At 40.2% G+C, this 12,549-nt stretch overlaps 1 protein-coding gene across 2 annotated transcripts in view; it reads right to left on the reverse strand.

Moving 5' to 3' along the window:
* LOC308116252 (pleckstrin homology domain-containing family A member 7-like) overlaps window positions 1-12,549 on the reverse strand; it is a 174,555-nt gene that overhangs the window by 24,778 nt on the left and 137,228 nt on the right. For both annotated transcript variants that reach the window (XM_080474325.1, XM_080474326.1), the window contains exon 9: window positions 3,209-3,390. In XM_080474325.1, coding sequence (XP_080330451.1) covers window positions 3,209-3,390 — 182 coding nt within the window. The remainder of the gene's footprint in view (window positions 1-3,208; window positions 3,391-12,549) is intronic.

The raw sequence follows: 12,549 nt of genomic DNA on the forward strand, positions 1-12,549 counted from the left end.
ATCACTGAGACTCTGGTCGTCTCTCATCATCCAAACACATTAGGATTAGTGGTTGTCCATAGTAATGAGTGACATGTGTAACTTTAGCTATATCCATAACTATCTATATCTATATCTATATCTATATCTATATCTATATATTGAGATTTTTGGGATCTGGGACAAGGCAGCTCTCTGCAACACAAAGATGCATTGTAGTTGGATGAATGTGTTAATTGCAAAATGCAAAGCTGCAGAAATTAGTTTGAAATCTATAAAAGAAATACCTCAACTTCCCTGATTCCACTTCAAAAAAGCAGGACCTTTAGTTTCTTTAAACCTTCATCGTCCACTCGCCAAAATACTCATAATTGGAACATTTTAAATCAACATCGCTAATAGCAGCCTCCTGCTCACTGTAAGGTTACAGTTTTTCATTTTAGAATGAATTTATTCAGTATATCGGTAATCTTTGTAAGTCTTTATCTACCCGTGGGGGGGTCCAGGTGAGTATCCACCACTAGAGGGAGTGGTTATTTCCCTGCATGAAGTCATAAAGGGAAAATCTCTGATTAGCCTGTATGGGCAGATTTTCTAAAAAGCGGCACAAGTGATGGAGATGACAGACTTTCTTCACTTCTGGGGCCTCGTACACGGGCTGGACACATTTTACTCTCAGAAGACCATCATAGTCAATTTGACATTATATAGGACCTTTAAATGAATGGAATATGTTCTTATTGTGGATTTTGGTTAAGTAAGAAATCCTCCATTATTTTCAAGTTTTCATTTTACATATACAAACATTCTCCCTTGTTCAGTTTCAGTTTCAGTTTTTTATCAACAATGACAGTATAAAGTTAGATATGTTTTGGAAACAGTGACTACAAGCCAGAAACTGGAATAATTACAAATAATCTGCAACAAGGAAAACTGGCTTTCAAGGCATTATATATATATATATATATATATATATATACATATATATATATATATATATATATATATATATATATATATGTATATTTTTCTTAATGAAGTATTGAGTGACAAAGTTTGTGAAATTATATGTGTGAAAATGGAATTCTTCTACATTTTTCCACCAGTCATGAGATTACTTATCATTGAGAAAAGAAAACCTTAAATATAATGAAATTATTCCTTAAATATCATAATAATATTCACAACTGTTAGTTTATTCTCTATTCAAATGGGGAATAAAAAGAATTGTATTTGAGTTCAGATACTTCTTGCAATAGAAATCAATGCTGCACAATGTGAAAACAGTGCAACACTTAAAAAGTGGTCCCGCGCACCACCAGAGGTGATGTTGTAGTAATAATACAAGAGAAAACACAGGAAAAGTTGGATGAAAGAGATTTAAGAAAATTCCCCGCAGGACGTTGTTCTTCAGCTCAAGTTTCCTCTCTGTTTTTTCACTAACAAGTTGTGTATTGCGAGATTTCTCAAAATAATGAAGATAAACTGGCGCGAGCGGCGGGACTCTGACACTGCCAGTGAACGACGGGGTGTGTTTGAACTGCGCCACCGCCCTTCAACACATCAATAATACAGGCAGGGAGCCGGCGCTCGCTCAAAAACACCAAAAATCACAATGTTCTCCTCGGATGTGAGCGAGCAGATGAAACAAACAAGACTGTGGTGCTCGGGAGACTCTGTGCTGAAGCAGCAGGAATCAAATTCTGTCGCGATCAAGAAGACGAGGGGACACTCGGTGTGTGGAAACAAGGGCCTGCAACCTTCATGACCAAAAGAGCTGTTTTTGCAATTTTGCCCGGAGCTGCAAAACAATAAATTCTCTGAAATGACGGGAAAAAAAAACATCAAGAAAAAAAAATGTTACACAAACAAATAAATTAGGCTGCATTTATAAAGTGTTGGGTACAATTCAGATATGTTTTATTACATTTTGAGCACTTTTTACATATTTATATTTTCTATTTTTTCATGGATATTTCTGCTTTACCTATTTTATGCATCTTAACTATTTAACTATTTATAGCCACTGTGCATTTCCTCGTGGTTCCAGCAGTTTTAGCTATACTAGCATTGTTTTATGCCTCCACCCCTTTTTTACAAAAAGTAAAAATTTTTTGGGGTCATTTTAGCTTAACCATTTTACTGTATTTTGACAAAAAATATATATTATTGAAGTAGATTTGGATATTTTATTTATATTTAGGGCGATTTGAGGAGGACGCCAACGATTCGTGTAGCGTCACAAAGCCCTCTTGATTTTAAGGGGTTTAACATTTCTTCACGTCTTAGCAATCGGTGAGTCAGCATTTATATCATAAAACAACTAAGTTTTAGGTATTTACACTCAAACTTTATTATTCATTAAAAAATATTTTAAAAGAAAACTTAAAAAGATGAATTTGGCTAAACAAAAAAAAAAAACGAAATAAAAGTGTACCAAGAGAATTACACAGAATATAGATCAGTGAAGAAATTGACAAAATAGAGCTGAATGCATTTTTTTGTGGTGGAAAACGGAAGAATGAAAGTTTGAGACTCCCGGCTAAAGCCACACCAGTCTGGGATTTTATTTAATGGTAAAAATTTGGATCGCTCAAGAAAAAGGTTTAAAAAGGTTTAGAGTCACTGAGTTAGAGGCTCACGACCTTTTTTTTTTAATACCGCTGATCTTGCATAAATTCCATGGCTCTGTGCAGTTGACATTATGTCCCGACATATTACAGACAGATATAAAACAAACTCATGTGTAAGATAAAGATTGGAATCATGAACTTGGGACAAGCATGAGGACAGAGTGAAGTTGACCATAAATGTGTGTATAAGTCAAAACATTAAGGTGAAACTATGAGGCATTCCTGAAAACAAAATAAGACCTTTGACCACAAAAAACTCGCTTAATCTTTAAATTTTGGAAAACGCTCAGACATCGTTAGAGATTAATGGATGAAGAAGGAATGCGTCCGTTTCTATGGCAACTCTTAAGCGTCTATAGAATCTTTATTTGACTTAAATAATGATTATTAATTTAAATAACTACTAAAGTGACCCAAACTGTCCATTTAAGACAGGAAATACTTGATAACGAACACAGGGGGGCGCTCTTGGTGTAACATCAGAAAGAAAAACAGCAGCACCTCGGGTGAGGATGACGAGAGAAGAGGTGATGGTGTAGATATTCCTGATCAAACAGGTGTGGTCAGTGACCGATCCAGTGTGTGTGTGGTCTCACCCGATGAGCGTGTCGCTGTGGTTCTGCATCAGTGCGGCCTGGTTCATGGCCCTCAGCCACGTGCTCAGGTCCTCCTGAGTGTCGGCGCTGAAGTAGTACGTTCGCATGCCAGTGTGCTCCGCCTGCGAGCCAATCACAGAGCTCTGCTTGTAAATGTACGAACGCATACCCGTGTGGCTGGCCTAGAGGAGGAGAGAGAGAGAGAGAGAGAGAGAGAGAGAGAGAGAGAGGGGGGGGGGGAGGGGAGGTGGAGTGGGGGGGTCAGGTTCTTCTCATGCAAGACGCTAAAAGATGGGTGTTAAGATGAGCTGCGGGTTTGGTTCAGAAGACATCATGCTGTCCGACGAGAGAAACCACACTGAGGGTCACACGAAGCACCGGACCAATACAGAGAGGGAGCCAATGAAGGAATACAGACAACACCACCAGCCAGGTACGACCAACGAAGCCACGACTTTGGACCAATGACAGGGGACGTTGGTGTGATGGAAAATAGAAAGAAGAAGCCCCGAACACAGACGTTCCTCACAAACCTGCCTCCTTTTCAGTCAGACCTTTATTAATGAACGAACAACAGTTGACCGACGTCAAACAGCGACGTCCAGCGCGGAGTCCCCGGGTTCTGGAGCCAATCCCTGTTTATGATAAGCTTGACACAGTTTCAAGCACAAATCTCGCAAAACTTCAGAAGCATGTTGACAATATCACTGCGTCTTTATTAAGGTCGGAGCCCCTACTGAATTGTTTAATTTCTTCTACTACAGCGCAACCGGCTGCATGCTTGATGGCCTAAATGTGCTCAAACCTTTGTGAAAACAATATGCCAATGGCCATTCACAGTCATAGCGCCACCTATTGGTAAGAGGAAGTTTAAGGAATTATATTTTTACATGCCACTTTGTGTTATCATCCTTGAGACTGGACATCAGGACAGCACAAGTCCGCCATTTGTCGTTAACTGTGAAAATCTTGTGTTAAACTCCTACAGGGTAAATCCAAGAGACTGTGTGTGTGTGTGTGTGTGTGTGTGTGTGTGTGTGTGTGTGTGTGTGTGTGTGTGTGTGTGTGTGTGTGTGTGTGTGTATATATCTATATCTATATCTATATCTATCTATCCATCCATCCATCCATCTATATATATATCTATATATATATATAGATATATATATCGATATCTATCTATCTCTCTCTCTATATATATATCTATCTCTATATATATATATATCTATCTCTATATATATATATATATATATCTATCTCTATATATATATCTCTCTATCTCTCTCTCTCTCTCTCTCTCTCTCTCTCTCTCTCTATATATATATAAATATATAAAACAGGCCGTCCCAATGAAAACTGTATAAAATGCCTTCTGCAAAAGTCAGATTCCATGGCAGGGAATCTCGGCCGACAAACGAATCAGAAATTTGACATTTGTTGGACTTCCATGTCATTTGGTTTGCTGACGTCTCCATCGCGCTCTAACGTGCACAAAACCTCGGCATGCGTCACGATCCAATGTGCGAGGACCCGCTCAACGCTGCTCGCAGCTTTATTTCATATTTACTCTTGATGAGGCTCGGTTTTCCTGAACATAACTGATCCACAAGTTGAAGATTCATAAAGTGCGAACCACGTGGAAGAGTTTCCGTATCACTTCCCGTGGAGTAAAACTGTGGTGCAAATTGTGTGTGGCGATAAAACAATCATCAAAGATGATTTAACTTAAGAAAGAGATATAAAGAATTGATTCTTATGAGGAACGCTACTTGATAATGACTATGGGCTTTGTTTTGTGGATATTGTTGAATTAATAAATATACTTTAAATACTGTAGAAATTTGTAGAACTGTCATTGTCTGTATGAGCGTCCTGACGTATGAAAACACTTGTGCATAATTCAGTTACTGCGTCAATTATCAGAGGCAGGTTGATGCTCCTGGTCCTGGATTAAATAAGTTTTTACTTATTCTCCTTTTAATTCACGTAAATTCATATTTGCACGTATTGAGGACAGGCTGTGTTGTCCCCTCTGCTTTTGTCTTTCATTGAAATGTTTAGTTTTTTTCCATTTGCTTTGTTGATTCTTTTTACAAATTCAAAATAAATGAATAAACAAAGCAATATCAACAGTGCTTGATTACTAAATTATGGAAGATTTTTGTTTTTAGGAGACAGATTGTCTCCAGCTCCAACTTTAAAGTGAGTCCTATCTTTTATAAAGTTATTTTAGTGGAATCAAACTGCTGTGACGTGTGTCAAACATATCGGGTCCAACTCAGCACGTCCTGATATGCAAACATTAAAAAAGAAAGACAACATTAACTACAATCCTTCAATGAGAAAGATACACGGTTCATGATTCAGTTTTAGATTCAGGCTGGACCTTAACATTTAACTTAAATCACTGAGATCTGAAACCCAACAGCAGATTGTGTCAACAGCCTGGATTGTTTACAGTAAATTTCAGATTTGTTGTTTATAGGATTTGCAGACACTAAACATAAATGTACCTTTACTGCAGAACAGCAAAGGGAAGCAGCTGTTATAATGAAATCAATAGAAGAGAACGTCCAACTAAGATCCCTTCGACACCAAACAGCAAAGTGAGAAACCTGCCGGTGACCACAGTCTTGTGTCATCAGCTTCTTCCACTGACCCACAAGGTATTCTGATGCAGATCGATAACACTGCTTTTCCTGCACCGTTAGATAGTAATTCTCCCCTGCAGCTCAGGGAATATACGAGGATGAGCTTCATTTAAGAAGTTTTTCGGGTTTGTGGAGACCAGAGAAAGAAATGACCGGCTGGACCGTGAAAGGAAAGGAGATACTGCTTTTATGAAAACCAACATGTGTTCAGCTGCACTGCTTCTGTTCCACTGAGACGCCAGCGAGCGAGGAGGAAGACCGCATCTCTGCTTCTCCTCATTTAGATCGCAGCTTCAAACTTTATGGAATCCGGAGGAGAGCCCCCCCGGAGGGAGAGCCCGAGAAGTTTCATAATACGAAATGTTCACCTTGGCGTGAGAGGTGAAGTAATTGTCAGATTGTAACTCAGGAGCTCAGGGGTGGCAACAGGAAACAATGATTTCACTTGAAAGTTCCCGGTGTCTTGGAGGCCATAGGCTCCTCCTCCTTTTTAAGCAATTTCTACCCATTTCAGCGATATGTTGTACAAGAGCAACACAATGAGAAGACCTGGAATAAATCTGACATATATTCAATGAAACTTAATCTACACCGTCTTTAATTTGTCAGATCATGAATCACTGTCTTACTTCAGTAAGTCCACTTTTCTTCACGCCATAAACTCAATGTCTCACTTTCACAGTGCACGTTTTCATTGGTTCATCTGGTTTAAGTTTCTCAGTATGAATGATGAGAATAGTCAACTCCTGTCCACAGAACAAGCAATGATTGGTTCAGAATTCTAGATTTACAAAATATTCAATTAATGGAGTGAAACTAATACTGGCAATCAATAAGATTAATATCATTAATAAATGCATGTTTATTCAGTTTCAAAATATGTGTTAACATTGATTTCCTTTGTTGCAGCATTAATAAAGTGCATAAATGAACAATTTAACGATAACATTTGTGCTCCAAATTATGTTTTTTCTTTTTTTAAGAAACATTATATTAGTGTTGTTCCGATACCAATTTTGTGTCCCGATACCGATACCCGGTTGCATAGTATCGGCCGATACTGATACTTGCCGATACCTATACCGCAGTGGTTAAAAAAAGATATGGCCTGTTTTTCTTCCAATTCTTAAGAACTGTATGTTGTTTGTATAAATCATTGCTATCATGGCTTCATCTGGCTGCTAAAACCTTTGTGGAACAGGAAGAAAAACACCAACGTAGTAAATGTAGGACAACTTTTTTATTTCCTACCTGGTATGAGTGAAACTGAAAATAGAATAAACTTTTCTTAAACCTGAGTTTGAGCTCACAAATGGCAAAAAATAGTGCAATATCCATGTACCGGTAAATACATGTAAAACAGTAGTGCAACCGCAATTAAATTTAAATTAAAATAACAAATAATATAGACATGAGGCTTTCCTTGGCATGCACTGAATACGTCACCATACATGGATCAGGAGGCAGGGCAGTAGTGAGTGAGAGTCGGGAGAGAGAAAAACACGCGACGCTGCGAATCGGCAAGTTAAAAGTTTGTACCTGCCGATATCGATACCAGCTTTTAGTGTGGTATCGGCCCAACCTCCCGATACTGGAATCGGTATCGGCTCAACACTACATTATATATTCCAACATCTCTCGAATCTAACAAGCGTGAGAGTGAAATGAAACAGGCATTCTCATTGGTCGAAATCTCAGCTAATCATTGATCCATTTACTAATTCTTAGTATAAGACACGACTCATTACCTGTTGTTAGCGAGACAGTAGCGGAACATTTGGTTTTGACACGATTCGACGCTAATCTAAAATTATCCTCGATAATAGCGATAAAATTGAAGTCCCTCACCCTCCGTAAAATCAAACAGATTTAAACTCTTCACAAAAATGACTAATTTGAATTTTAAATCGGCTGAAATCCGTGGGAAATTGCCATCCCTGGGAACTGAAAACAAGTGAGCAGACCTGAAACTCAAGGAAGTTTTTATATTAAAAAAATAGCATCAAAGTGGTTTGTAACCTTGACGAAGTTGTTGTAAGTGTGAGGTCATTAGGGGCTGTTTAAGCTCTACATGTCCCAGTTTTCCACTTCTCCTTCCTCCCTCCCTCCACTGCAGCGGCAGTCGCGACTGGAAGACAAACGAGAGCTTCCACTCAACAACAAATGTGTGTAAATGCAAAGTGATTAAACACTAAATCTTCCCTCGCCTAATTCGCTGAATAATGAATGCGGGATTGTCGAGTGTGTGTGTGTGTGTGTGCAGCGTTGTGGCGGCTGCTGATTTCTCTTCTTAGTTTGTGATGAGATGAGAAGAATACGCCTCGTCAACATACCCCCCCCCCCCCCCCCCCCCCCCCCCCCCCCCCCCCAACCCACCCACCCCACGTCAGTCAGGATTCAACACAACGTGCCTCCCACTCAGGCAGTTCAACGTACACACCAAACACATTCATGAATAAAACAGACGCTCACCCCCGCTGTTCGCTCAGTTACTATAAACTTAGAACACACAACGTCTCTGACACAAACGCTGGTTTTAATGGCAGCGGCTCAGCCGACAACAAAACCGGCTGAAAACGTCGTTTCCTTACACTGAACCAGCAGCACCACCCGAACGCCGGCACTTTACCGTGCCGTCTGGGAGCGCAGCAAGCTCGCAAGCGCCGGTTTACTTCTTGATGTTCCAGGGTGGAGCCATCAGACTCGTTTTCCGGGTGACAACATGAGACTTTAATCTGAAACTTTCTGAGACAATGATTCAGTTTGATCAGAGGTCTGAAACCCTTTAACACCAAAATAGTCATTTGTTGTGATTTTCTACCAAAAAAAAAAAAAAAAAGAGTTAATTATCTGAAATGAAGAAAAAAACAAACCATCTTTGGTTTACATATTTAAAAACTAATCTTGCATTCATGATGTTTTTGTTTTTATTTTTGGAGCCAATTTGAAGAATTTTCCCCGTTTTTAGCGATTTTATCTCGACCATTTTAGCTGTTTATATCCATTGTGCATTTCCTAATAGAACAACTTAAGCTATAGCAGCAATTTTAACCGTTTTTGACTGTTTCTTCATTTGTTCCGATATTATTATTTTTTAAGCAGTTTCAGCTGTTTTATCAGTTTTTTGTTTTTTTAAGTAATTCTGGCTGTTTTAGCCGTTCAGCCTTCTTTAGCTGTTTTGTAGCCTGGAGATTAGGCCTTGTATGCAGCGTGGTATGGGCATAAAATAAAAACGAAAGCAAGATGTTTATTTCTATAGAATGTACTGAAAGCTCCGTGGAGAAGGGTATGTTAACAAATAGTTTTCCTTTGAATGAATTTTAATAAATCCCTTGTGAAGCACTAAAAGTTGCACCTCATTGTCAGAAAGGTTTTATATGAATATTGATTGAATGTGACTTACGGCAGAGTAATGGTGTCATGATTGATTCTGTGTTGGAAACATTTGAAAGGAGGCTGCAGATCCGCTCAGCTTTCAGCTGAGATGTATTTTTTTTAAACCGACTCCCACCAGTTTTATTTGTTGGAGCTCTTTCATAAGATATTTTCTCAGTTGTGTACTTTAGGTCTTGCCAACTTGTCTTAATTCCTTCTGTTGTTTTTGCCGCTTTTCCTTACACATGGTCGACCGTATTGCAACTTTTAGAATCCACATTTCTCGCTGATGCTCTACAATGTGTTTGTTAATTTCCCTTTACGTGATCACATTTTCACTCCTGCAGCTCTCCTGCATTCAATCTTTCTATGGTAGATGAACATGGAAACACACGTAAAACCATTTAAATACTCCAGTTTTCACTCAATCATAATGTGCATGCTGTTTGAGTGAGATGTGTTACTTGGGATCTTGTTGAATCAGCCTTTTAGCATTTCCTTTAGGAGGATTAGCTGCTTTTATCTGGCTTTAATTAACAGAAAAAAAAGTTTTGGGAACTTTAGTCTGTTGGATAAAGTTTTTTTTATTTTTTTATTTTAACGTTAGAAAAAATTGGAATGTTAATGAATAATCTAACCCAGCAACATTATTTATATGATCAGCCACATTCACAAACTATTTCGCATTAAATGAAAATAAAAAAAAATACTTTTTTTTAATCACATTGAAGTATTAATAGTTAAACCAGTGGATATTCTGCTTTTACAAAGGAAGATTTAGCTCACATCAAATAAGGTCAACAGTCTGTAAAGTGTCTTTGAAACAGGAAAATGTTACGTAACATTCATTTCACAATATCAAAGACTTACTGCATTTGGAGAAGCCTCACATCCTTTAATAGCATGTACAGTATGTGCCTCCACATTCAGCATTTATGTCATCCAGGAGAATTAACTATTAATTGTGATTTCTTCACCTGGAGCTCATTACGGCGCCTGAAATCAACCGAGGTAAACAACTAAAGACTGTTGCCACTCCACAGCCACAGTGAGTTAAGACCTGGGCAGGAATCTAGTTAGTCACTACTGTTATTTAAAAGTGAAAGCTCGATGTGTCCAAACACTCTGTCAATATCTGCTGAAAGCGACGCAGCATCCTCAGGAAGCAGCTGTTGCAACACGCCTGCTCACCCGCCGACAGACGGCCTCTTGATGCTACAATGGGACGGGCCGCTCGACGAGAGACGGACGACTCTGCTCACCATCCCACGTTGGGGCACGTGCAGAAACACCGGCACGTCGCGAGCGAGTGTAAAGTGACGGCTCGCAGAAACTTGGTGGTGTTGTGTACCGAGGAACGAGTGAAAACGACGTGCCTGTGTCGAGCGACTCCAGTCACTTTCCAGCTCGACACAATGAAACGCACACCGGCACAACACGACACCGGGAGCCTCTGCTTCTCTTCGGCAGGAATGCTGAGTGGGTCATTCAGCTCTGAGTGCGTGACCGACACTCCCACACACTGCATCCGTGCACAGCGAAGCCTCTTTTCTCTCTGTTTGTTTGTGTCCGTGTGGGAGTCGGTGGCCTTTTTTTATTTTTTCCCCTTTTAAAGGTATTTTTTTGATTATTTGTTTCCTCGACTCTGCCGCTCAACCATTATGAAAAATAAAGAAAACCTCCCCCCCCGGTTCTCTCAGAGACTAGCTGCCATCGCTTCCTTCCTCTCCATCTCTCCTGCCGTCCCTTCCTCTCTTTATCAGCCTTTATTTTCCGGTCTGAATCACTTCCTTCCTCTTCTGCGTTCCCTCCGCTTCACCCTGAGAATATCACTCGCTGCTTGCATTCACGGCAGCTCACAATGGGTGCTGTGGACAGATCCTTACAGACAGGCTCTCTCTTTGCCCGGGCACTATTTAGGGAGTCATTGTGCTCAGAAAGATAAGCCTCGGCAGCCAGAGCACCACAAACACTCCAGATAAGGTGCGCTCTCCCAACCTCACTACTGTACACATTCAATTCACCCCAAAAAACATCCAAAATGGAGGCCACACAAGTTTGCTGCAACCATGCAACCTTTAAAAAGAAAGTGAGTATTTATAGTCTGTTGAATAAAGAGAATCACAGGTTGTTCTCCTAGACAGTTTTCATACACAGCAGATGTTTTGTAGGAATATAAACATTTGGAGGACAGTGGGGTTGCACAGTGGAAGATTTTCTACTTCTTTTTTCTCTCCTGAAAACAGTAGAAGGTGCAACTTTCCAAACTTCAAAGATTTCGCTGTACGCCAAACAAACCAAAAATCTAAAGAAAAGAAAAGAAAAGAAAACGCATGCTGGAACTGTGGACATGACAGAAGGAGGGAGACGGCAAAGGGGGTGGGGTGGGGGGGGGGCACATAGATGAACGATAAGCCCAAAACCAGATAATGCAAATACAAAGATTCATAAAGCAACAGGGACGGGGAAAGGGAAAATTAAAAAAGTAATGGACAGGGAACACCGACAGATACAACAACACAACCACTTCAGCCAAAAGTTATTCTCATGACATGCATCAAAAACCAAAGGAATATACAAGGCTGCTGTATATTCGGTCACGCGGGAACCAAAGCCACACCGACGGGCAGACGAGGGAGATAAAGGAGGTGGACATGTGGCAAAGTGAGAGTACCTATTTATGGGAGGGTTGGCACTGGACGGCGCCACACACTCACAGGGAGGGAGGGAAGTCCCAGCCATTCAGCCAGCCAATGGGAACAAGAGAGGGAAGAGGATTTGGTGAATAGGGGCGGGAGGAGCTGAACAGAGGGAGGCTGGGGGCGGATTTGGTCCAGCAATCAAACACCCACCGTCAGCGAGCTCGGGCTGATGTTACAGACCTGGGTGGCGTTTCACATCCACCAGGTTTTACCTGCTGTAAACAGCCAATTTAGTTGTTTTTTACTGTAACTTCAGCTTTGCAGGATTAAAGACTCAACCTCTACAGAGAAGAAAAGCAGCAGTTCATTTTTATCTCTGAAAGCATCCAGCAGACTCAGAGTTCTGCAGGACTGAGTAACAAAGCATGCAAATCAGTTGACTTCATGTGTTTGCCTTTTTTGAGGTTAATCGGTTCTTTTAATTGTTGTTGGGTTGAATGACTCAAACACGACCTGTGGTTCACACAGGCTCTCACGCTGCACCGGTCTTAAAGAGGTGACCGCTGACAAGTGGCTAAATGAGACTAAGTCATCAAACAAAGCACAAATTTGTACTCTTGTGACCCATTATGAATCAGACTTACAGCTTTAGTTTATCTTAAGAGTAGACAAG

This window comes from Lipophrys pholis (assembly GCF_963383615.2).
Source record: "Lipophrys pholis genome assembly, chromosome: 11".
Taxonomy (NCBI): Eukaryota; Metazoa; Chordata; class Actinopteri; order Blenniiformes; family Blenniidae; genus Lipophrys; species Lipophrys pholis.